The 25422-nt window shown below is 43.9% G+C and overlaps 4 protein-coding genes across 7 annotated transcripts; 2 read left to right on the forward strand and 2 right to left on the reverse strand.

Annotated features, from left to right (window-relative positions):
- Nucleotides 1–136: 136 nt before the first annotated feature.
- LOC112873706 (costars family protein) lies at nt 137–2306 on the reverse strand. Its single transcript, XM_025936728.1, has 2 exons — nt 2146–2306; nt 137–535 (listed from the first exon to the last, which is right to left on the reverse strand). The coding sequence occupies exons 1-2, from the start codon at nt 2224–2226 to the stop codon at nt 353–355; spliced, it is 264 nt and encodes an 87-aa protein (XP_025792513.1). The 5' UTR covers nt 2227–2306; the 3' UTR covers nt 137–352.
- A 754-nt stretch (nt 2307–3060) lies between these two features.
- On the forward strand, nt 3061–8096 carry LOC112878156 (tetratricopeptide repeat protein 38). 3 transcript variants are annotated; one of them, XM_025942577.1, is made up of 13 exons: nt 3061–3571; nt 3674–3772; nt 3894–3995; nt 4440–4573; nt 5341–5435; nt 5529–5658; nt 5729–5833; nt 5979–6085; nt 6167–6218; nt 6550–6639; nt 6717–6801; nt 6891–6955; nt 7789–8096. In XM_025942577.1, exons 1-13 carry the CDS (start codon nt 3076–3078, stop codon nt 7876–7878), a joined length of 1650 nt encoding a protein of 549 aa, XP_025798362.1. In that variant the 5' UTR covers nt 3061–3075; the 3' UTR covers nt 7879–8096. The 3 variants fall into 3 exon arrangements, 2 of the variants coding, with proteins under 2 accessions (XP_025798362.1, XP_025798363.1); XM_025942578.1 differs by having other exon boundaries at nt 3154–3571; nt 4430–4573; XR_003225644.1 differs by lacking the exons at nt 6891–6955; nt 7789–8096 and having other exon boundaries at nt 6167–6295; nt 6717–6758.
- A 467-nt stretch (nt 8097–8563) lies between these two features.
- Nucleotides 8564–14086, reverse strand: LOC112875704 (polygalacturonate 4-alpha-galacturonosyltransferase-like). Its single transcript, XM_025939645.1, has 8 exons — nt 13907–14086; nt 11747–11778; nt 11603–11663; nt 11454–11497; nt 10935–11269; nt 10505–10862; nt 9810–10397; nt 8564–9136 (listed from the first exon to the last, which is right to left on the reverse strand). Exons 1-8 carry the CDS (start codon nt 13977–13979, stop codon nt 8861–8863), a joined length of 1767 nt encoding a protein of 588 aa, XP_025795430.1. The 5' UTR covers nt 13980–14086; the 3' UTR covers nt 8564–8860.
- A 997-nt stretch (nt 14087–15083) lies between these two features.
- Nucleotides 15084–20664, forward strand: LOC112874365 (disease resistance protein RGA2-like). Of its 2 annotated transcripts, XM_025937649.1 has the most exons (5): nt 15084–15305; nt 16068–17473; nt 17761–19928; nt 20065–20145; nt 20256–20664. In XM_025937649.1, exons 2-3 carry the CDS (start codon nt 16418–16420, stop codon nt 19819–19821), a joined length of 3117 nt encoding a protein of 1038 aa, XP_025793434.1. In that variant the 5' UTR covers nt 15084–15305; nt 16068–16417; the 3' UTR covers nt 19822–19928; nt 20065–20145; nt 20256–20664. The 2 variants fall into 2 exon arrangements, with proteins under 2 accessions (XP_025793434.1, XP_025793433.1); XM_025937648.1 differs by having other exon boundaries at nt 15084–17473.
- The last annotated feature ends 4758 nt before the right edge of the window (nt 20665–25422 follow it).

Here is a 25422-nt window from a genome sequence, read left to right on the forward strand (position 1 = left end):
AAAGGATACAGGTATTATAGGTATCATTATGCTAAAGTAGGCGATGCATTGATCAGGGTGACATCATATTGCTGGTGAGAGGAGTAATTGAAGATAAAGATCCCTAGCAAAAAAATTAAGGAAAATGGGATAGTAATGGAACTAGAAAGAGAACTTTCTGGAGAGGAACAAAATCATCTAGAATGTTACAACACAACCATATGCAAGCAAGCCAATTTTTTAAGCATCACAACTTCGCACATCACACAGTAGCAGTCTTCTGGGAATACCAAATGGTTCATGAAGCACATAGGCACAACAAAGTACTAGCATATCAACGGTACAGAATAGGGGACTGGTGGATCTGCGCGCCTCAAGCGGCAGCAACTGCAGGAGGCGGCAATAGGGTTATCTCCACATTGTCATGAACACCCTGCAGAAGCAGCTCGCCATCATATTTCAAAATTTTCCTCTTCTTGGCGGCCCTCAAGGTGCCGACTAGTGCTTCAAAAATGTTTGCACAGCGATCATCATTGAAGAGTACACCGAACTTGACCTGCAAACTGTAATAGTTCGGTAATGCAGTATTGATGTCTTCTATACAAGTTCTGAAGTTATAGAACAGTAAAGATGAAAAAATTAGCATAAGTAATTTCTTATAGGATCTGTAGCATCATAATGTTATCTTATGTGTTATAAAGCTAATATTGACAATATCGCTTATAGACTCTTCAAAAGCGGAACTCTTTTAGCAAAAGGTCTGCAATGAGCAAGTCATACCATGCTCACCTGCCAGTAGTGTTCTCATTTAAGAATGTCATTTCAGCCCAAGCATAAACTGTGAAGAGCTACAAAAGCTCACGGAACATGGATGGTGCCAGGGACTACATCAATGTACTATCCCAGTATATCAGATTATTTCCGTTTCTTTTCATCGTTAGCTTTTGGCTGGAGTTAGGGACTCAGATCACATGCCAAAATATTTTAAGATGATTAGTAGGGCAATGGATCAAAGAAATGAGCCAAGATTAGGATTTGCAAGGTTTGAATTAGTCATACCAAACACGAAAAACAACCAGCCTAATCTTAAGTGGTAAAAAACTAAACGTTGGAGTCATTGAAAGAGGAATCGAAGGACAATCATGGTGACAAGCTGTTCTAAGCTATCATATGCACTTTTATAGCCTCACATGCTTAAGACAACCTCGAAACGAATGACTAGGAAAAAAATAATAGAGAAGTTATTAGAATGTAACACGCGATTACACAAATGGGATATTAATTTCATCTTAATTAAGCAAACAAAAACAAAAAAAAAATCAAAATAGCCAAGATGAAAGAATTCTATTGAATTTGTCGAGTATTCTCAAATAAACTGTAGTAGTCAACAAAACAAAGATCTGCGACATGAAAGAACTATGTAAGGAATACATATGACTATGGTCCTTGATCAGGCTACGCTCTTATTTGCACAATCACAGTGGGCATTTCCATTGAGAACACGACATATACGGATACAGCCTAACATTTAAATAGTGCGATTAGGACACTGTAAACAGAGGTTCCATTTGTTCGGGCTTCTAAAAATTTTCAAAAATTAATTGGATCACTGGAATAGGGGATAATATATGAATTGAATAGCTTATGGTAATCTCAGCGGAACCGAGATTCAGAAGGACTAGAATTCTAGAAATGTTGTATTTCAGTTGCAACATTATGGATGCACTAGTTGACTAGATAATTGCCAGAGGTGTACAGATTTGGGGATCTGTACTGGGGAAAATCAGTTTTGGCAGCGACTGGTACCGCACACATCAGTTCGAGCATCCACCGCCTGGCAAGATAAGCATTCCCTTATTTTTCGCATCAGCAGCGCCAAAGGATTCTCTCTCGAAATCCATCGAATCGACAAGGGCCTCTCCAGGACTCGACTCGATCGCAGCCGCGGATCAAGATTTTGGGGGAAGTTCCGCAGCTTCACGCCAGGCGACTGGTCCATGCACATCAAACTGCAGCACAATGCCCTAAGCATCGAGAGAGGAGGGGAGGAATCCCAGCCAAGGCCACGCCAGAGATGGCAATACAGAAGAAGAAAAATGCGGCGGCGCGGATGGCTCAGATCTGGCGGCGGTCCCGGAGAGGGGGCGTCAGACAGACAAGGGGTACCTTGTAGGAGCCATCGGGCTGCTGCTGGCCGAGCCTCTGGATCTCCTCCTTGAGCTTCCCGACCTCCTCCTCCACGTTCATGGCGCCTGGGACTGTCGGTCACTCTCACTCTCGATCGTGCGTGGGGCGCGAGTTCTCGGATCTTGGCCGCGGCAGCTGGCAGGATATTTCAGCCTGCGGTAGTTAGTTGGAGTACCACCAACCGTCGCGCGTGGACCGTTCGATCGGGAACTGGACGGGCGGGATGGAGGCTGACTGGTCGACCGCCTTCGTCTGATCTGCTTGCGGATCAGCCGGTGAACTGTGAATTTGTGACGGGATAATTCAGATAGATCCACAGGGGCGACAAAGACTAACAAGCCACTATTCAGAATGGAGTAACAATCAAATGCATAATAGATGTTCAAATATGTGACTCAATTTGAATTCTCTTGTAGTACTAACTTGGCTCAAAAATAGAAGGCCTCTTTGCTAACACTGATTAAAAAATCAACCAAACTAAAACTTCGCTGCGGGTCAGATGAAAGATCAGTCAAGATGATTTCTAACCACACATGATTCTATACTCCTACACATGAGCCAATATTTCTTGAAGCAATGATCGGACACGTAGAGTTGTTTTAGTGATCAATATCAAAGAGCTTTCTTTAGCTACCAGGGCTACATAGTGTTGCCTGCACATTTCCGGACGCTATGAATGGTCATAAAAAAAATCTTCAGTCCTAAAAAAGTGCAGGAAAAGAGGACACGATTGCTAATGGGTTCCAATCCGATCCCACGATCCCCATCGCCTCCAAATCCGCCACCTCAGCTCGTCCTCGGATCGCCCCCAACCTCGCGTGCCGCCGCGTCGGCACCCACGAGGCGCCTCGCCAAGGAAAGAACCCCCACATGTCGCAGCTCGCAGCGCGTGTCACGGTCACTGACGTGATGGGCCTCACGCACGCGAACGCTAGGCGTGTCCCCACCTGTCACCCACCGTGCCCAGCAAACAAGACGCTGACCGCCGAGCCACCCCCGTGTCGACGCGATAGCAAGCAGCACCAGCACACCGGCAGCCGCGACCCGCTCCCACTCCCGACGCCCGCTAGCGCGACGCGAAGCGAGCACCCACCGACCAAGGAGCGACCGAGCGGCGAGCGTGGCGACCGGGATGGCGGCGGCGGCGGTGGGGGAGGGGGAGGGGGAGGTGAGGCGGGACATGTGGGGGCAGGAGTACCGGACGTCCTCCGCCGAGTGCGCGGCGGCGCTCGACGCCTACTACGCGGCCTTCCTGTCCTTCGGCCGCGGCCGCGTGGCGGCCGTCCTCCGCGCCGCCGCGGCCGACCCGACCTGCGCCCTCGCCGCCGCGCACGCCGCGCAGGCAGTCGCACCCAGGGACCCCGCGGGAGCCGCCGCCTTCCTCGCCGCCGCCGCGGACAACCTCGTGAGCTGCCGTCCTCCTTCCCGATTAAATCCGCCGCGCCCCTTTCGTTCCCTTATGATCCTGCTGCCTTAACCTGCGGTGTGCTTGCTCGCCTGCTTGCAGGGGAATGCGACGGAGTACGAGAGAGCCGTGTTCGGGACGCTCTCCGCGATGGTGGGCGAGGAGAGGAACGAGGAGGTGGCACTGGAGAGACACTTCGAGGTTGTGATGTCTTTGAGTTTCTAGTTGATTCAGGCTTTGGTTATTGGAAGCGTTGCTATTGGATTCTTTTGGTACTTGCGGACCAATTGATTGATCTCTGGTATACGGTTGCATGCAACAGTTGCTCAAGAAATTTCCCAGGGATCTCCTGTCTCTCAAGAGAGCGCAGCTCATCTGCTTCTATTCGGGAAAGCCGGATTTATCCCTAAAATTTGTCGAACAAGTAAGTCTCATAGCAGGCTCCAGTGTGCTTAAAATCTTTGTATTTGACAGAGCAAGTCTAAATTCATTCCAAAAAAACTTACCCAGTGTACTGTGTACATTCGTGGACTCATTTTAAGGAATGCCTAATATGGTAACTTCGAGTAGAAAATAAAATAAAATTTCGCTGAAAGGAGTCCAATGCCAACTGTTACCTGACAGCTTGGTGACCCACTGACCCAGAGCATGAAATTGAAATAGTGATCATTCTTCTTCACCCGTGTTCTTTGAAAACTTTTCGTTTTGTGTGTTCGTGTGTCAAATGGTAATTGTCAAATGGTAATTGCAATACCTTCGAACTGTTACCAAATAATTCGTTAACTTGGCTCCTCGTAGAAACACTGTAGTAATAGTCTTTGTTTTCACTAGATTTATATGATACTTCTTACTGATCAGGTTTTGCCAGAGAATCAAGATCAGAACTACATATATGGAATGCTCGCCTTCCCTTTGCTGGAGCTTGGAAAGATGGCTGAAGCTGAGAGAGCTGCTCGAAAAGGCTTGGCTATAAACAAAAATGATGTCTGGTCGCAGCATAATGTATGTTCATATTCAGGTTATACTTTCAGTGGTTCTTTTATGTTGTCTCTAACTATAACCTCAAATGCTTCCCTTGTTGGATCCATTCAGTAGAAATATGATGAAGGAATAACCATTGGATGACTGTCTGTGCAGGATGTAGTGCTAGCAATTGCAATTTGTGTTTTTTAAAGAGAAATGCAATTTATGATTCAGCTGACCCATAAGAGTATGTAGGTCTGTATTTTCAGAAATTTTTAGTACTTCGAAAAAAAAAGTTACCAGCAGCATGCTGGTCCCACCCATCAAAGCATGGAATTTCAGATCATTGGTTTAATGTTTCGCACAGTGTACCCAGCACCCACCAATAACGAACTGGCAAGCAGCAGCTAGCATGTAGCGCTTGGTGATAACAGGCATGCCTTATAACTATTACACAAACAATTCGGTTTTATCTTATATATTCAACTGGTTGAGTCAGGTGCGTTTATGAGGAATCCTTGGTTACTAATTCTGGTCCTACATCTCCCCTCCCGCTTCATTTGATTTCTCCGTTGCTTTGAAGCCCAGATACTATTTATCTTTGTGACAAGAGCATCATTATTGCTTTCTTGTTATGTGGGATAGCTCTTGCTGAGTTCTTGTTAGGCACTAAGGCAGGCACTCTGTAGCTTCTTTTCGTTTAGAAAAATGTATCTTAATAATAAACTGTTTCATGTAGCTGATATGTGCGCATTTTCAATAACAAAAAGTTCCATTGAAAGAACCATCTTTGTTTCCTCGTGCAGTTGTGCCACGTTTTTCAGCAGGAATGTCGCTTCAGAGAAGCTACTGAATTCATGGAATCATGTTCTCCATCATGGACGGCTTGCACATCATTTTTGTATGTAGTTTTCCACACAATGTGTGTTCTATTGATGTGATTCAAAAGTCATGCTCATGGTTTCTTAGAAAAAAAAATTTTCTTCTCTTACAGGCTTACTCACAACTGGTGGCATGTCGCTGTTTGTTACTTGGAAGCTGAATCCCCTTTACAGAAAGTTCTGGATGTATATGATCGAAATATCATGAAGGAACTTGAGAAAAGTGACTGTGAGGCAGCGGAGGTATTTTTGCTGGTTATTTTTTCCTTAGACATAGATGTTTGGGACACTGAATAGTTTCTCATGCATTCAGGTGTATTTGAATGCTCTAGGGTTGCTGCTACGGTTGTTTGTGCGTGGTCATGTAGATCATGCGAAAGAGAGGTTAACAACATTGCTGGATGCACTGAAGGATGAGGTATTGACTTTTCGATAGACACATTTAAAACATGTGCTATAGGTTGGTGCATAGTCAATTAAGATACCTAGCTATGTATTCCTATTTTACTGATCTGAACTAAAGCTGTATGAAGCTCATTCTTCGAGAGTTTGAACTTTTTCAGTCTGTATGGCATGTTGAATGGCTCCTTGATTTGCTTATGTTATGGGCGCTATCAAGTATGGGCGAGTTTAAAAGTGCACATGATATGTTGGAATCATTGAAGTCAAGGTCAGATGTAGTCTTTTCTTTTGCAGGACAAAATTAGGTTCCATTATAGTTGTTAATGTTGCAGATGTAACCTGATTGCAGGGTCAGTTCAATGGAACAAAATAGGCAGCAAGTGATGCAGAAGGCTGTCCAGGTATGCTAATTGTTCTGCACAAGTTCAAGTACAACAAGAGAGGACATCACTTGCAACGTATATTTACTCATCCAATAGTAAGCATTAACAGTATGACACAATTTGTAGTATTTCTGCCTAAATATCATTGGACATAATTCATGCTCCAGGTTAACATGTGCAAACTAGCTTTCTGATGTGCTGCATTCCTGTAGCTCATTGTTTATATAAATTTCTTTTCTCGTTTATTTACTAACTTGCCTATTACAGCACAGCATAAAAAATTACATCACAAATTTTCTCCAGTAACATTGATAAATGTTGCTTTCTTTTGTTACTTTTTTTCACATAGCTAGCAGAGGCTGTTTATGAATTTGGAAATGGAGAGCACAAGGAGGTCTTCGACACTCTGGGTCCGGACTTCGATGCGCTTTGTTATAAGGTGGAATCCTTTATGATTGATACAAGAAAATGTAAATTTGCTTATGTTTGCTAAAGGTTAACAAATGGTGCAATTAGATGATTGGTGCATCAGATGAACAAGTGGATGTCTTCAATGAAGTTTGGTTCACTGTTCTAATAAATGCTGGAGAGACTTCAAAAGGTATGTGGTCTTCTCTAGGCACTAAATCGAAGTATACCTTTTCTGTTGCTCCCTGTGTTAGGAGCTAATGCAGTTTCAATGTTACACAGCAATTGATGTGCTTGGCAAACAAATAAGGAAACGAGAAGGGGCACCCTTCCTGTGGCGTTTGCTGGTAACAATGCTTCCATGATCGTGTTCTTTTCATTTCTGTTATATATTTTTATTCCGGCCAATGCTTCCTAACTGTAAAACTCTGAAGTCCTCTGAACTGAATTGGTAAATACTTTGATTTTTTTTTTCTTTTTGGCCAAGAATCTGCGGGAGCACTTTGCAGCAAGACACTTAATCTATAGGCACAGATAACAACAATTTATGGATCAGTAAATTTGCATCAATCTTACTGTTTCTCAGACGTTCCTCTTGGCATATAAGCAGACTCTAAGATGTGAAATTCTGAATTTGTGTGGGTTTTTTGACCAACCTAAAGATGACAGTTCGAAACTAGCTGACCGGTACAAATACGGAAATGATTGGTCACACCTACTGCATCATTATAGGGAGTTTTTGAAAATTCTAGCAAAATTTGATAATCAACCCTACAATTGGGAACCTTCTGAGTTCATGCTATACCTTTCTGAAAAATTTACTTTCGCTGACCATTTTAAGTCTGGTTTTTCCCCCACAGTTAGCTTTTTTATAACCAAATAAATTAACAATATTATGATATTATTCCGGCACACATGGGGTAATGTAGGAAGATCATTTTAGTTGTAGGTCTGGAAACTGTATTTTTTTTCCCAGGTTATAGAAGCTGGACACTACTTTATGACCATGACACTGTAGGATTACCATACAGTTTTGCGGCCCTGACAACCCACAGCTGGCTTCTCAGATTATTCAGCCCAATGTTTATTATCATTGGTTTTCATGAGATACTTGGATTCCGTTAGCACTCCATTGTAAGTCAAACCTATTAAAGTTTGATTTTATTTCATTTTTACCCAGGGGAAAGCGTACTCATTGGATGGAAGAGACGCAGAGGCTTCGGTCGCATACGAAAAGGCCAGTGCTCTGCAAGCTGCCTACTCCTATTAGCATCAGATATGTTGTTGAATAGCCAGCTTCTGCAAGGTCATATGACTATTGTTACAATAGTGTGCTAGTGTGCATCACAGGCGGTATAGTCAGTATACTACATAAAATCAGCAGTTTCTGTATGCGTGAGCATGTACATTATTGCACCAATACGTGCATACCTGGGAGGCTTTATGTTCGATAACGTTATAGATATGGATTGTGCATTCCTTTGCATACGTCGATTTTTCACAGGACCTTACAAGGAGTTCTGATCGAGCATTGGATATTTTGATGTTTGCATCCAAAACACCCGGCCTGACAAACTAGTTCTCAATATACTCACAAAGAAAAAAATGTCTAATCAATGTCACCTAACATAAAGAATCAAAATTAAGTTACAGGAAGAAATTCTTGGCCAACATTTTAGCTGGCATAAACAACTTAAACGTGATACGAATTAAATTGCTAATTTGCTGTCAACAAGGGGGAAAAACAAAACAACTAGCTTTACATAACACCCAAACTATGTAATCATTGCATCACCTCATATCAATAATTCAACCATACTTCAGTATCAAAAAAAGAAATGATTCAACTATACTAATATTCAGTTAAAACTTCGGAAAAATTCCTGCACCAACGAGATGGCATACATAAATGCTGCCATGGATGTTCAAAGGAACACTTGATAATACAGTTCAAATGACATCATCACCACTCAAATTCGGGCATATTGCATTTATCAGCTGATGAGAGATTGAGAATCATAGAGCACATTCTTTTCTTTCCATGACAAAAAGATAAGGTAAAACAAGAACCAACAATGGACTAGGGGGCAAAGCACCACAATTGGGTGACGGAACTACATACACTGGATATCTAACAAATATAATTAACACAAATAAAGAACATGTCGCAGAGTTATACTACTAACAGGGGACTTCATTTGTAGCCCCATCTAACTCCAATGTTCATCACGGAAGAATACTTCAGCCGGTGTCTATTGGCTGATCTTGCATCCATGGATATAGGGATGCTCATAATTGATGTACTTTGTCCAGTAAGGTCTGTACTTTGTCATTGCAATCTCCAGCCAGGGCTTCATGTTCCCATTGTAGTGGATGACCGCAGCATTGTCTATTTCTGAGCGCTCAATGGTTGGGTTATACCCTAGGCCAAGCACATGCCATGATTTGTCCAGAGGGTGTGTCAGCTTGTAGAAAGTTAGAAGACCTGGTGGCAGTGTGCCCAATTTCCAGAGCAGTCTGTTTTCGTTCTGTAAAAAGAGAGGGGAAAACAGTGTGAAATACAGTTCTGGAATTTGGTGAATGTATGCACATCTCAAGCAGTATATTTATGTTTCCACAATTTTAAGAAGTCCTGCATCTGTAAGGGACTGTTTGGTTTGAGGAATGAGGTGGTCCATCGTCATCTCACTTCTCATCAAAATTCTTGTTTGGTTTGAGGAATGGAATATGTTCATCCATCACCACCTCATTCTTCATATGCACAGAATTAGTATAAAAATGATGAATGGGGTCCTCCCACCAAAATTGGGATCAACACATGATGGACTGCCCTATCTAGGATGAGGTGATTCCTCAAACCAAACACAACATTAATGAACTAATTGATGTACAAGCAGCTGAAAAATGGCATATGAAATTTAACTGCAGTTTCCTTAAACCAAGCACATGCCATGAACTAATAAATCTATTAATCATTCATTGATGATGAGTATAAAATGCACTCATGCTCATGAAGAGAATATTTCACATGTTGCTTTATGCATATGATTCATTATATACGCAAGATTATGGAAAAGATCACTTGGTGGATATCTGAAACACCAGACTCCAAACAGGCAAGCTGGTTTTGTAAGAACAGAAAATGCAACATTCAAAAGAAAAGTGGGCATCAAAGCAATGTACACCTTATATCTAACTCACCATGTTCTGCCATTTGTGGTAAATCCCAGTAATATCTTTCCTCTTCCATTCTTCCAGATCAAACATGTTCATTCCATAAGCCCAACCGCATGCATTAGGATCAAAATTCCGAGAAATATTTGGATTTGAGAAATTGAGGTACTTGTCAAATCGGTGAAAGCTCTCTCCACAGGTTTCCACCGCTCCATTTACATTTCCATTAAGATCAACCTCCCAGAGTCCAGTCAGATCCCTCTGGACAACTATGTCATCATCCAGGAAAAGGATTTTGTTCAACTTGGGATAGACTTGAGGGAGGTAAAATCTTAGATGGTTGAGCATGGACAGATATTTTGGGTTTCGATACTTCAGATTAGAGGAACCAGCAGTGAGTGTTTTTGGACGATCAGCCTTGAAATAGTACTCTTTCATGGCTGCAGACTCAAGCTGCTTCAGAACAGGACAGTAAGAGGAGTTTAACCATTTAAAGTCATCAACATTTTCAACGTGGATTGTTGCATCCCCAGGTGGATTCAGCAAAAACCACATGTTCATAGCCCCAAAGTTCAGCTTGTCAGTAACCAGATGAAATACATGTTTTTCAGGCTCCTGCAAATTTATAGCAAAATCAGAATTGCTGTATTGCTATATAATTGGGTCATTCAATAATGCACATAACAAGTGCACTTCCAAATTGAATATCAGATTGCACTAACCTTCGCATTCATGATGGTTGAGTTGACCACAACTGATGCTGCCAAAACATTGTCTGAGAAAAGAGCATAATGATAAAGATCGGGATTTTCCAAGTTCTCACTATTAGGGAACTTTCTTTTCTCTGGAGAGAGAAGGTAATAGTCTATTGTTAGGCGCATGGATAGACAATGGATGCCATTTGGGATTGTCTTAGCTGCTAACTGGCTAAGGAAGGTGCTCTGCTTCTTTAAGCTCCGGACCTGCTCATCAGCTGACAGAAGCATCGCTCTTAAACGCTCGGTAATAGCCTTGCAATCATACAATAAATCCCTTGCTTTTGACAAAACTTGACCCATTGCTTTGATTCTCTCCAACGCACTGCAAATTAGAGAAGAGATGAATCAGTAGAGAAGAAAAATTTGACCAAAGAACAGCTAGAGCAGGCACCACCTCTTCGGAAGTTCAGCATCAGCAGTAGCTTCCCCAAGGGAGCGCTGGCTTTCCTTGAGCCTTGCGAGAAGTTCCTGATAAAGATCAAGCTTGTCCCTGGATTTGGCAAGCACAGAATATATTCTGGCCATGATCATTTGATCTCGCATCTGACGAACCCTTGAATCTGCCTTCTCATTTTCATTTTCACGTCTCCATATGCTATATTTTCCCAGAACAGCAGAATCAACAGCTTTCGAGCGTTCTATACCTGTGTTCTCAAGTTTCACTAGGGCTTCATCATCCTGCTGCACTACTTCCATTTTCTTCCTGACACCAGTCCTCGCCCTTAATTTCTACAACAGGGTAATATCAAAATGGTCAGAGATAAATGGAAACTATTTCAGAATAAGCTGTAGTTCATGAAAAAATAATACAAGAAGGAAGTTGACTGCTGATGGAAATGATGAAATAAGCACAACTAAAATCATGCCGACTTATGTAATTTACAAGGATATGTACTGAAGGGAATAATGTTACCCTGTGTGCTATCTCTTGTGGACTTGCCAGGAGATGACGGCCATCTAATGTTTAAAAAAAATAAAGCCCCCAAGTTAAAGTGCTGCTCTTATATAATAGATAAACTCTCAAGTGCAACGAGCATATGGTATCAATACTCAGTTACCCACCATTTTGACTTGAGGACAAATTTTGCAGTTCAAAGTTGAGTTGCCTACTCCAGTCGGATACCTAACATCACAGAAGCCTGACAATATAATTACATATATCTTGACAAGGAATAAAGAAACAAGGCAGGATAATATTTTACTAGCCTGTCTTCCATGATAAAGTTGATCCACTCTGGCTGCACAAAGCATAAACAACTGCATTAGGATAACTTGAGAAAACAGATTCAACAAATCATGAAAAAAGCCTTGAAGATATTCAAGCCATGGTTATCATGTCTTTAGTTTAAATATTCCAATAACTTGTTATTTCATGCTCTTTCTTCTTAAATGTGTGAACTAGTCAATATACAATCAATCAAACACTAAAATGGTTGCCATTCAGAAATGTTTGTGATGTATTCTAAGCCATCAGAAATAGCACCTTCTATCTTTCTCCTCTGTACATGTCATGTGCTTTAAAGAAAGAGTAAAATGCACCAGAGGTCCACCAACTTGTAAGAGTGTGTCATTTCGGTCCACGAACTCCAAAAGTGCATTTTTAGGTCCATCAACTTGTAATTTGTGTCACTTAGGTCCATAAACTTTGAAAACATAGGTCCATAAACTCTGAAAGTGCATTTTTTGGTCCATAAACTTGTAATTTGTGTCACTTAGGTCCATAAACTCCGAAAATGCATTTTTAGGTCCATGAGCAGTCGTGTGACTACAGACGCGCCCACAAAGGCCGCCCCGATATTGCTGTCCATGAGTATCTTTCAATCCCTCATCGAGAACCACTCTAGGTTTATCCAAGTCTAACGTCGTCACGAGATTTTTCACCACAACACCTGGCGCCACGAAGGACATAATATCCTACCACGGTACACATGTTGTTGAGTCCCTCCGTAACCTCCTCCACCTTTCCCAAGCCATCACCCCCTCCTCTCCACCCATATTACGAGTCATATCTAGATCTAAGCTCCAGAACTCACCAATGGCAGTCCGTAAGCCCCCCTTTGAATCCTAATACATGTCAATAACCTCCAAGATAAGTCTTTCATCCCTCCTCTCTCCTCTCCCTATGCACTTGATTCGAAATCGGGGCTCAAATTTGACCCTTCTGGCAAAACTCAGCAGCATGAGGGCACCTTGTAGACTCATGTTGGTGCGATATCAGTGCATGAAGGCTAGGTGGAGGGGTATGGACCTAGGTGACGCAAATTACAAGTTTATGGACCTAGGAATGGACTTTCAGAGTTTGTGGACCTAAGTGACACAAGTTACAAGTTTATGGATGCAAAAATGCAATTTCAAAGTTGATGGACCTAAGTGACACCCTCTTACAAGTTGATGGACCTTTGGTGCATTTTACTCTTAAAGAAATGACACGAACAACAAAACTGCTGAAGTGTTGAGCCACACTCCAGGTGACACAAACAAACAAAAACCATAAACTATTAGAGCATGCCAATGCTATGCAAAACGATTGCTTGAAAGGCATTGAATAAAACAAATGACATCCTAGGTTGATACCAGCACAATGCCGATGCCCAATGGCCCAGGTGGCAAACAGGTCTACTATACTATAGTGTAAAACTGTAAGCATAGAAGCATGTATTTGCCTTATGTCTTTGTACAGTACTCTAATCCTTCTTTTTTATTGTTAGTCAGATAACCAGGATCAAACTGTAGGGAAAAATTGGGATCAACAGTATCACACAGAGGAAAAAAAGTCAGCATATTTTATTTATATGCAATTATAGTTCCAGGAAATTCCTTAGATATGCGTGAGTATGCTCTGAAAATGCAAAAGGCCCTAGCAACCACCTACATTGCATGATGCAAAGAAACCAACACTGGACGATGCAACAGGATAAGGTATACTGGAACATATATTCAATAACATTAGTATTGATCAATAGAAAATTTGCACCATGCCATAATTCTAACCACACTAAAAATTACAGTGCAGTATATCTCATACAAATGTACCGAGACAGCCACAGAACAAAATTACACGTAATCCCCGTATACAAGTTCTCTCCTGCGATAGCCCATTCCCCAATGAGACAATCACAGTACAAAATTTGGCGATCGAATCCTCCCAAACTCGGCCCGCGTCCCAATCTGCTGCGGCGCAACCCTACACCTCGCTATCTGGCCCGTTTCCGCGCCTCGAACGGGAGAAACGGTGCAGATCTACCGCCACTCCGCCACGGAATTCGCGAGAGCGGAATCCCCGGAGGCGCGGCGCGGCGCAGGGAAGAAAGGGGGAGGTTCATAGAGAAGGGCAGAAGGGGGCTGGGTCGCGGGGCGCGGCATTACCTTGGAGGCAGGGGGAGACCGCGAGGAGGAAGGCGAGGGCGACGAGGGCGGAGCGGCCAGCCCTAATCGCCATGGCCGGCCGGCTCGGGTCGGATCGGGGAGCAGATTGGAGGAAGGGGAGGGCTCGTGCGGGCCTTCGAGGGGCGGGGACGAGTGGTGGCGGCCAGTACACTCGGTACTGGCACTGCTCCGCCCTTCGGTCACTGACAAGGGTCCCTTCACACCTGTTAGTGTCGGTGCCGTACGTGCATTTGACAGGTCCCGAACCGAATAAAGAACTTTTAAATTCTTTCTCTTAAGGACTTTTGAATTTAGAGAAATTCCGGTGAGAAAATGTGGTGCTGTCTCCACTTTCTTAATACCGATGTGTAAAATTATAGAATGAGATGAACAATAGAGTAGTATCCATATATGCAAGCTTTTGTTGGCAAAAGAGAAAAGAGATGAGAAAAAAGAGGTGTGACTCGATACATATCATCTCTTTCTAAAAGATGAATTAAGAAGCTCTCTTCTCTACCCATGTTTAGCTAAATGCCTGTGTCTAAAAGATTCACATCAGGAGAAACTAACTTTTTTTTAATGGGAGACTAAATATTTATCTTAAAGGAAAACTTTAATAATCAGAAGAGGCTTTCTATATGTTCGAAAGGTTGGGGGAGGACTACTAAATTCAACATGGGTTCTAGAAAAAAAACCAAATGCCATTAATTTAATAATTTCTAAAGTTTAGCATTAGTTTATTCATACAGTGTTGCTAATGGATGGGCTAGACTTTAGTCTAACAAAATAATGTGGGCTAAACATTGGATGGGAGGAAAGAGCTAATGCATGCTAATGTCTACCCGTGGATTGTATTAACACATGGGCTTCAAACAGGATATGATTAAATTTTAACTTTAGCACCTCCAAACTGGACTTTAATGAGTTTAACTATTTCTTACTTCGATAGACATATAGAATTCCGATTTTTTAAGGAAAAAACTGAGACCGTCCAGGCATCCATTCAAACGGTATGGAATTCGTTTATCTTCCCCCGTCGATCCAAAAATGTCTCGTTTGGTCAGCAGCTATAGTTGTCGAAGCAAATTGAGTTGGGCCGGATTTCGGCCCATCCAAACAGGCAAACAGCTCTAGTGACGATTCGCTGAAATTATCACCGCCCGCAGTTTATCGCCGGTGAGTTGGCGACGGCGGAAAGGAGACAATGGAGATTGGAGATGCTATCCGGCGAGATTGCCCGGATCAAGGGCAGCGGGAGGTGGCGCGCTTCGCCACCAGCACCATGGACAGCGCCACGGCCCTGCTGCAGAGCGGCCCGTTCAGCCGCGAGCCCGAAGACGCCGTGTACGGAGCGGATTGCTTCCTTGACCTCTGCCAGCCAACAAGGTACTTGGGGAGGGTAATGCCTCACGCTTCTGTTACTTCCTCTCTGAAAAAATGGGGAAAGCTATACTGTGCCTGACTATTTTCCTATCTGACGTTGTTGGTGATTATTCCACAAGATGGTTTCTCAAATAAAAAAATATAAATAAACGAGGTGTGACGCCGGCCTAGTTTAGGCTACTTTTGACTACAAACTCCAAAAAGGTTAATTTTAGGCTAAGTTTAATATCCGTGTCTGTTGACTAAAGGATACTACATGTTGCTTTAATCATGGAACGAAATGCATTTCTTCGATTTTTTGTTAGTACATGCTAGTGCATGATGATGATGATGATGATAAGAAAGGGTCAATTTAGCATTATTGATGTGTAACAAGAAACTAACCCCGGCCGCGGATTCGGCATTGTATTTCGGACCTTTTTTTCTATCTATTAATACAATGACGCGCAGCTCTCTTGCGTGTTCGAGAAAAAAATGTGTTTCTGAACTCGGGGGGAAAGTGGTCAACAGCACCATGGGCGTAGTTTCTCCTAAAGTGATTGTGAATGGACTTTAATCTCCATCATCAAGGGAAAGGGTATGCGTGTGTGTTTCGGCTTGAATTTGTTCCCGCATGTTCCTGCCCAGTTGAGTTGGCCCCTACTGCTAGATGATATCACTATGACTTTGCCAGTAAGCTTCCTGCATGTCTCTACCAAACTACTCTGTTATCTCTGCAGTCTGCACTGATTCATCCTGCAGGTCTCAGGTCTCTCTCAACAACTCTCCACTGATGCAGGCACTGGTGGTCTATGGTCAGTCAGAGTCTTTCTGTGGTACAAAGCAATCTCCGGCAGTTAACTTTTGCTCTCACTATGAATTTTGACTTCATTGGTGAAAGGATGGAACAAAAGTTTCATGAAGCTAGCTGACCAAACAAAAATATTACTACTTGCCAAGACCTTGGGATATACAGGCTAAAACATGTCACTGTCAATTGGTACCATTGATAGATGACCACTCCAAGTTGGGCATTACTTTCTCTACTACTGCTATAGCTCCACTGTAAAAGCTCATGTTTTGGAATCCGCAGCATTCATTCACACATAATTTTCTAAGCTGTTGCCTAGTTCCTGAATCACAGTGGCGATGCTGGAAGCGTTTGCATTGAGGTTGGCTGCCATGCTCTTCCACATGGCCAGGCAAGAAACTGATATGCTCTTGGGTGTTCCTGGAGAGATCAGCAAGCTTCAGAGGATTTTCAGTGATCTCAGCAGAATATTGGTTGATGCTGAGAGGAACCACATCTGCAACAACAATGCTACTGTGGGTAATTGGGTAAGTGAGCTCCGAGATGCCATGTATGACATGGACAACGTCCTTGACAAGTGGCAGATCCTGCAGTGGGGAAAGAAGCCTTCGACCTCATCCATGTTAGAGTGTTGCAAAATCTCTCTGCTCTTCTGTCATTGCAACCCAGGCGGTACATACAAAATTGGGAGGAAGATCCAAGCACTTAACAAGAGGCTGGAGGACATTATGCAAAGGAGCAAACACTTTGATTTCATCTCGAAGGTGGTAGGCTCATCCAGGTATCTTGACCACAAGGCTGTTAAATACCATCGAAAGTCTGGATCATCGATCATCCGCTCTGATATTGTTGGAGAGAAGGTTGAGCAAGATACGAGGATGCTCGTGAATTACCTCTTGAGCCAAGTGGATACTCGTGCCAAATGTTTGGACATTTCCACAGTTGTCGTTAGCATTGCTATTGTTGGCCTTGGTGGTATAGGTAAAACCACTCTAGCTCGTATGATTTTTAATGACAGTGCTGTGGAGGATATGTTTGACAAGAGGATATGGCTTAGTGTTAACCAGGATGTGGACGAAACTGATGTTCTTCATAGGGTTTTAGCTGCTCTTGATGGTAAGTATAACTACAGGGGTTTTGTTGGAGACAAGGACCAACTTGAGTGTGCGGTGAAATGTGCAGTGAGACACAAAAAGTTTTTGCTGGTAATGGATGATGTGTGGAGTGATAGCATCTGGAATGAACTTCTTAGGGTCCCACTTAATGATGGTGCTCCAGGTAGCCAGGTGTTGGTGACTACGAGAAATCATGGAGTTGCATGTAGAATGAAAGCACAATTATTCCACCATATTGACAAGCTAAATCCTGAAGACTGTTGGTCTTTGCTTAAGAAGGTTAGTAGCTCTATACTTGTATATATTCCTAGCACGTTAGTTTATGTGGTCCTCGAGTTTTAAAAGAAATACTCTACCCTTGAGTAGAAAATTTTCCGTCCAAGACTTTTAAGTGGAAAACAACCAATACATTGTACATCATCTTGACATCTCATTTAAATTGTTCAATGATTGCTCTATTTTTTTCTTGCAAGTTATTGGCTTAAATCATATGAACTTTCAAGAATTTTCTCTTTATACTGTATACATTGTGCACTGTATATATCCATTCCTTTTTTTTCAAGCAGGTACTTTTCAATGATGAGGATAAATCTGAGATTGTTGGGCTAGAGGATATTGGTATGGATATTGTAAAAAGATGTGACGGATTGCCACTTGCAGTTAAGGTTGTTGGAGGACTTCTACTCAGCAGAAGCAGAAGAAGAGGTGCTTGGATGGACATTCTTGACCACTCGGCATGGTCCTTAATGAGTGACGATCTTAACAATGCAGTCTTCTTAAGCTACGAAGAATTGTCTCCTCCTTTAAAGCAGTGTTTTTTACAATGTTCACTAATTCCTAAGAGTAAAGTAATTCAGCGTAGAACTATTGTCCAGATGTGGATTGCCGAAGGTTTTGTAAGAGATGACACTGGTTCTCAGCTACCGGAAGATTTAGGAATAGAGTACTACAAAGAGTTAATCTCAAGGAACCTTATAGAATATGATACTCAAATCGAGGATCAATCAGGATGGATCATGCATGATGTTGTTCGCTCCTTTGCACAGTATGTAATAAGAGATGAAGGGTTGCTGGTAAGTGAGGGAAAAAGCATAGACAGTTCTGTTGGCAACCTGAAGTTCCGCTGCTTATCTGTGTCAACCAAAGAAGTAGACTGTGCATCTTTACAAAAACAAAAGTCACTGAGAACCTTGATGCTATTTGGGACCGCCACAGTTGAGCTAAAGTTTCTACTGAATAAGTTTCCATATCTACGCGTATTACATCTGCAAGATGCAGATGTTGCTGAACTGCCACAGTCTATTTGTGACTTAAGGCATTTGAGATACTTGGGACTTGAAGGCACAGGCATAACAACAATCCCACGAGGTATAGGAAATTTGAAATTCCTACAGCATATGGCCCTTAATAGATGTAAAAATTTGATGCAACTACCAGATAGCATTGTTCAGCTGCAACATCTGATGTCACTAAACATAAGAGGAACCAAGATATCATCAATAGTTAGGGGTTTCGGAAATCTACAAAATTTGGTCCAGTTGTGGGGGTTTCCAACCAACTTACAGGATAAGATAGGTGACCGGTGTAGCTTGGGAGAATTGGGGCCTCTGTCAAAACTCAAGTTGCTGACCATAGAGGGTTTGGAGAAGGCATTTGCTGGTTCTATGGTGGCTGAAGCTAAGCTAAGCAGCAAATCCCACCTCACACAGTTGGAGCTTAAATGCGGCAGTATGCTCAAAGACAGGAAGGAGGTAGAAGCTGACCGCAAAGACTATCATACTACACAAATCGAAGAGGTGTTCGATGACCTATGCCCTCCACCTTGCATAGAAGACATTGTGCTTACTGGCTACTTTGGACATCAGGTGCCTAAGTGGATGGCAAGGATGGCAGCATTCCAGAACTTAAGGTTGCTGGTGATACGGGATTACCCATGCTGTAAGCAGCTGCCGTCTGGTTTAGGCCAGATACCCTTCCTTGATTATATTCGGATCCTTCATGCTCCATCAATCGAGTCTATTGGACATGAATTCCTCCTCCCTTCCTTTGGTAGTGATGGAACCGGCACAGATGAGACATCAGAGATAACAGAAACAAGCACTGGCACGAGGCAACCTTGTCATCTTTCTTGTGATGTCGATGTTGCATTTCCCAAGCTGAGGGAACTTGTTTTGGACCAGTTGATGGAATGGAGAGAATGGTATTGGGACGAGCAAGTCCAAGCAATGCCTGTTCTTCAGTCACTTAGAATTGACAGCTGCAAGCTGAATCGTCTTCCTCCAGGACTTGCATGCCAGGCAAGATCCCTTAGAAAGTTGTGTCTGGTGAATATCCTGCACCTAGTCTCTGTCGAGAATTTCCCATCACTTGTTGAGCTTCATCTGAGTCAGAACCCAGAACTTCAGAGGGTCACTAACAATTCAAGCTTGCAAAAGATTGAAATTACGAATTGCCCAGCGGTAGTGGTGTTGGAGGATTTGCCAGCACTACAGAGCATCACTTGGGATGACTTGGATGCTGAAACACTCCCAGAATACTTGCGAGAAGTGGAGATAAAAAAGTTGGACGTAAAATGCAGCCTAACATTGCTCCAAATTGGGGTAAGATCCAGCATGTCCAACGACTGAACGCTCGCGGAGGCAGACAGCCTGATGGAACATACAAGCACTATGTCCTCTATGCCAAGGCAACATCCTGCTTTGACACGAACATCACCAAGACCAGCAGATTGCAGGTACATGCACTCAACAAGCTTCGCATCCATTCTTGTTTAGATCTTCATGTTGGATACCTGGAGATGCATGGCATAGCTGTTCAGACTTTTAAAATCAGTGCATCTTTCTCCTGTAATCTTACTTGCATGCCTGCAGGATGCGTATAATAAGGAGGTGGCACAGGAACAGGGGAATGGAAGAACATGAGAAATGCATGAATGATTCCAATTTCCAATGGTAAGCCTTTGGGTGGTTACTAACTTCCTATAGAACCCTTTGTACTGCCGGCACCTTGGCACGACATTACATTTCCCAACGAGGGTCATCCGTTTGTTGTTGATGTACAGGTCAAGTTCAGATCGGTGCTTATATTCTCCAAGCTTTGTAAGGCAGCCTTCAAGTTGAAGCACCGTCGCTACCATCTACTGCTTCCAAACAGAGTTTTTAGGAGCTGGGGATATTGAAGCAAAACGAGTTGGTTGCATATTGCAGTATGGGTGGCTGGCTACCTTCTTGCGACTGTGAATCTGTGATGGTCTTGTTAGCTGACTGACTACAGATATCATAGTAATACGTGTTGCTGTAACCATGTACTCAAAACTAATGCATCTGTGCTGACTGTACATTTTTCTTCAATTCCTAGTCAGACACGCTACATGACCCAGGGAATAAATGGCCAGATTATCACCGTTCTGCTTTCTCCTGAAGTAGAGGCCGGGAATGCAGACTTCGATCTCCATCATTGAAAAAGGGAAAAATAATGCAATGTGCGTGTTTCTGCTATGATGTGTTCCCACATGTGAATGTGCATCTAGTGCCAGATGATGAGTGATTGTTCAGCGAGCGGAGTAATTTACCATGTCTTTCCAGTAACCTACCCTATTCCTGCATGTCGCTGCCCAACTATGCAGATATTCCTCCTCCAGGTCTCAAAAGTCTCTGCCAAGAAAACTTTCCCCTGGTTCGGGCGCTCAGCTGTCAAGCTCTAGTCTATCACGGCTCGCCGGCCAGAGAGAACCGTGGATCAGAAGCTGCATGGAGCTAGCCGACGAAGCAAAAATACTGGTACTGTTAGTTTTGATCTCCCAAGACTCTGGGATCCCAACGGGTCTGATGGGCCTCCGCTCACCCGCGCCCTGATCGGGGGCGCTCCAGCTCGTTCTTAGCTGGTGAGCCCCCGTCGCGCTGCGCTATAAAGACAGGTGGGGCCAGCGGCACACGACACGAGGTCTGATGGGCCCTCGGATCCCAACGGGTCCGATGGGCCTCCGCTCACCCGCGCCCTGATCGGGGGCGCTCCAGCTCGTTCTTAGCTGGTGGGCTCCCGTCGCGCTGCGCTATAAAGACAGGTGGGGGCCAGCGGCACACGACACGAGGTTCGTCGCCGCCGCCACCCCACCGACACCGTAACCCTAGCCGATCTAAAGGAGGTGCAGCAGCGGCGGGAAGCTCCATCGCCGGCCACCGTCCATGCCTTCGCCTCGATCCCGAGCCCGTGGACGCGACCTGAACTTCTGCCACCGCGAGCACCTGCGTCGCAGCCTCGGCCACCGCCAGCACCAGCGCCGCCCGACCATGGCGGGCACGTCTGCATCGCCCGCGACGCAAGGGCACGAAGGTATAACCCCGTGCCCCTTCACCTCTCTCTCTCTCTCTCGCTCGGATTGTTTTAGAACCACAAGAGATTTTCCGATCTACTTCACGCAGTAGCCGATCCAATGCTAACAATGGTATCAGACGCCTTACACTACTCGCGTTGTTGTAAGATTGGAAGAACCCATAGAAAGAACCCACAGAAAACCCCAGAAAAAACCCTAGATCAAAGCCCACAGAAACCCTAACCCTAGCTAACAGAGAAATGGGACGGCGCCCAAAGGAAGGGCTTACCTCTTCTTGCGCCATCTACTATCGATGCGCTCGGGACGCCGGCGCATCGACCCGATCCCGCGAGGCCTTGGGCCTCGCGCGGACAGAGGCCGTGCGAGCCGCCGCCGGGCCGCTCGCCGCGCCGTGGATCTGGGCACCACGGTGATGCCGCTCGCTATGCCGCTCGGTCGCCGCCGGCCGCCACTCACTCGCGTGCTCGGGTGGGGAAAAAGAAGGCGCTAGGGGGTCGGGGGAGAGAATGAGCTAGGGTTAGCGAGGGCGAGACGCAAGGGGGTTTTTGTTCCGCCGAGATCCACGCGCAGCCGTCGATCGCGATCTGACGGTCGAGGTTGAGCCGTGTTTCATTGGGCCTCTTTTGGCCCAGGCGGGAAGGGGAAAAGGCGGCCCGGGCCCAGGTTGTCTCACCCGAAGCCGCGGGCGCACGCGCAGGAGTGCGCGGGGGTGCGCGAGGGGGCGCGGGCCGGGCCTTAGCAGGCTGCTGCCTTGGGCTGCGCGTGCGCGCGTGAGCCCGGCTCATGCTGGGCTGTCGCGCACAGTGAAAGGCTGGATGGGCTCGTTTCAAAAGAAGTGCTGTGCATCATTTTTCAATTTCCAGAAGTCCTTTCAATAGAATTCCAATGAATTTGATACATTTCAAATTCAAATTTGATTGAACTTTGATGCACTGCTTATAAAATACAAAATTAGACATAATTTTGATAGAATTTAAGTTTTCCGCTGCAAAGATTAAATAGATCCATTTTTTTTAATTCGTAACGAAAATAAAGAAAAATGCTAAGAGGAGCACAGGTGTATTAGAGATAATTCACACAGATATCTGTGGTCCATTCAATGTAAAGAGTGTGGATGGCTATGACTCGTTCATAACGTTCACAGATGATTATTCCCGTTATGGATACATTTATCCAATTAAAGAAAAATCTGAGGCTTTGGATAAATTTAAAATATTCAAGGCCGAAGTAGAAAATCAACACGACTTAAAGATTAAAATCGTAAGATCCGATCGTGGAGGGGAATACTACGGTCGACATACCCCATATGGCCAAGTTCCAGGACCCTTTGCGAAGTTCCTGATGGAGCAAGGCATAGTGGCCCAGTACTCGATGCCGGGCGAATCTCAGCAGAACGGAGTGGCTGAAAGACGTAATCGTACCCCGATGGATATGGTGCGAAGTATGATCAGCTACTCTACATTGCCAGTGAGTTTATGGATGGAGGCTTTCAAAACCGCCATTCATATTCTCAACAGAGTTCCGAGTAAATCGGTGCCAAAAACACCGTATGAAATGTGGACAGGCAGAGTACCCTCAGTGAATCACCTGCGGGTGTGGGGGAGTCCTGCTGAGGCAAAAGTTTTTAACCCGACCATTGCGAAACTAGATTCCAAAACAGTATCTTGCCATTTCATTGGCTATCCAGAAAGGTCAAAGGGTTTCGTTTCTACTGCCCAGATAGATCCACAAAATTTGTAGAAACGAGACACGCAGTCTTCCTTGAAGATCAAATGATCCGGGGGAGCGGAACAGTTAGGAAGATTGATCTTGAGGAGAAGCGGGTATATACATCCAATCCCGTGATTCAGGAATCATTCTTCTCGCTGCCCGCTATTACTGCGCCGCCAGTGCAAGTCACTGCGATGCCAACACCTGCAGTAGCCCCCCCGTGGTAACAGTGAATGAGGACGTGGAACCTATTCATCAGGCTCGTGACGATCCTATTGCCACACAAGAAGGGGAGCAACAGCAGCCCTAAACAGATGAGGCACCGCAGGCTCGGGCCCATGGGAGACCTCAAAGAACAAGGAAGCCCGCTATTCCCGACGACTATGAAGTTTATAATAGCGAAGAAATCCAAATAGAGGATGATCCCACTTCATTTGAAGAAGCCATGAGAAGTGAATACTCATCTAAATGGCTTGATGCCATGAAAGATGAAATCAAATCGATGAGTACCAACGAAGTGTGGGACTTAGAGGAAATTCCTAAAGGAGCCACGACAGTAGGCTGCAAATGGGTCTATAAAACAAAATATGACTCCCAAGGGAATATAGATAAATTTAAAGCACGACTCGTGGCAAAAGGATACATACAAAGAGAAGGAATTGATTACAATGAGACTTTTTATTCAGTCTCATGTAAAGATTCTTTCAAAATTATAATGGCTCTTGTGGCTCATTATGATCTAGAATTACATCAGATGGATGTGAAGACAGCATTACTGAACGGGGACCTAGATGAAACCGTCTACATGGCACAGCCCAAAGGTTTTGTCGTGGAAGGTAAAGAAAAATTAGGATGCCGTCTAAAGAAATCAATTTATGGGCTAAAGCAAGCTTCAAGACAGTAAGTAGTACTTGAAGTTCGATAAAACAATAAAAAAATTCGGGTTCAAAGAAAATGTTGAGAACAATTGCGTTTACGCAAATTTCAAGAATGGAAAGTATATCTTTCTAATCCTGTATGTGGATGACATCCTACTGGCAAGTAGTAACGTCAGTCTGCTACTAGAAACAAAAAGGTTTTCATCCTCACATTTCGAGATGAAAGATCTTGGTGAAGCAAGATTCGTTTTAGGAATCGAGATTCATCGAGACAGAATGAAAGGGGTATTAGGACTGTCTCAAAAGATATATATAGAGAAGGTTCTAAAGAAATTTAATATGCATAAATGCAGTGCCTCACCTGCACCTATAGTAAAGCGCGACAGATATGGGGAATTTCAATATCCCAAGAATCAATATGAAATTGATCAAATGAAAATGATACCATATGCTTCAGCTGTGGGAAGCTTACAGCATGCACAAGTGTGCACACGCCCTGATATAGCTTACGTTACCGGGTTGCTTGGCAGATTCCAGAGTAATCCAGGACCAGGACATTGGAAGTTAGTAAAGAAAGTTCTGCGCTATTTGCAAGGAACCAAAAGCCTCATGTTAACATACAGAAAAACAGAATCTCTGCGTATCGTAGGATACTCAGACTCCGATTATGCAGGAGATGATAGAAAATCCACGTCTGGATATGTGTTCACCCTTGCCGGGGGAGTAATATCGTGAAAAAGTTATAAACAAATCTTCACTACATCGTCCACAATGTATGCCGAGTTTGTTGCATGTTATGAGGCTACGGGGCAGGTGAACTGGCTAAAGAAGTTTATACCCGGTCTGAAAATGGTCGATGACATATCTAGACCATTACAGTTGTACTGCGATAATGAGCTCGCAGTAATGTATGCACACAACAATAAGATAAGTGGTGCTGCCAAATACATTGATATAAAGTATTATGTTGTGAAAGATAAAGTCCGAGATCAGATTATAAATCTCGAGTATATAAGCACAGTAAAAATATTTGCGGATCCGCTAACGAAAAGCTTACCACCCAGCGTGTTCAAGGAACATGTAGCCGGCATGGGGCTAAGGGATAGCCTGTGATCTTCGGACTATAAGGGCCCAAAAGGTTAAAGAATCTGTTTCAGAACGGAAGCGTGTATTGTAGCTGTTAAATCTATCGGCAGATGACCGTGACGATGAGACATGCTCTATGCATAAATCCATGATGAAACGAGAAAAAGTAAATGGAAAAAAAAGAAAAGGTAAAGGGTGAGATCAAGGGGGAGACTGTTAGT

This window comes from Panicum hallii, chromosome 9 (assembly GCF_002211085.1).
Source record: "Panicum hallii strain FIL2 chromosome 9, PHallii_v3.1, whole genome shotgun sequence".
NCBI classification, from domain to species: Eukaryota; Viridiplantae; Streptophyta; class Magnoliopsida; order Poales; family Poaceae; genus Panicum; species Panicum hallii.

What these genes read in the sequence shown, in the direction of transcription:
- LOC112878156 (XM_025942577.1), top strand. Translation starts at nt 3,076, where the DNA reads ATGGGCCTCACGCACGCGAACGCTAGGCGTGTCCCCACCTGTCACCCA. An exon ending in TCGATGCGCTTTGTTATAAG is followed by an intron (nt 6,640 to 6,716) that starts GTGGAATCCTTT and finishes TGGTGCAATTAG; the next exon opens with ATGATTGGTGCATCAGATGA. An exon ending in CCTTCCTGTGGCGTTTGCTG is followed by an intron (nt 6,956 to 7,788) that starts GTAACAATGCTT and finishes ATTTTTACCCAG; the next exon opens with GGGAAAGCGTACTCATTGGA.
- LOC112875704 (XM_025939645.1), bottom strand. Translation starts at nt 13,979, where the DNA reads ATGGCGATTAGGGCTGGCCGCTCCGCCCTCGTCGCCCTCGCCTTCCTC. An exon ending in GATGCTGAACTTCCGAAGAG is followed by an intron (nt 10,863 to 10,934) that starts GTGGTGCCTGCT and finishes TCTAATTTGCAG; the next exon opens with TGCGTTGGAGAGAATCAAAG. An exon ending in ACCACAAATGGCAGAACATG is followed by an intron (nt 9,137 to 9,809) that starts GTGAGTTAGATA and finishes CTCTTTTTACAG; the next exon opens with AACGAAAACAGACTGCTCTG.
- LOC112874365 (XM_025937648.1), top strand. Translation starts at nt 16,418, where the DNA reads ATGCTGGAAGCGTTTGCATTGAGGTTGGCTGCCATGCTCTTCCACATG. An exon ending in GTTGGTCTTTGCTTAAGAAG is followed by an intron (nt 17,474 to 17,760) that starts GTTAGTAGCTCT and finishes TTTTTCAAGCAG; the next exon opens with GTACTTTTCAATGATGAGGA.
- LOC112873706 (XM_025936728.1), bottom strand. Translation starts at nt 2,226, where the DNA reads ATGAACGTGGAGGAGGAGGTCGGGAAGCTCAAGGAGGAGATCCAGAGG. An exon ending in AGCCCGATGGCTCCTACAAG is followed by an intron (nt 536 to 2,145) that starts GTACCCCTTGTC and finishes TACAGTTTGCAG; the next exon opens with GTCAAGTTCGGTGTACTCTT.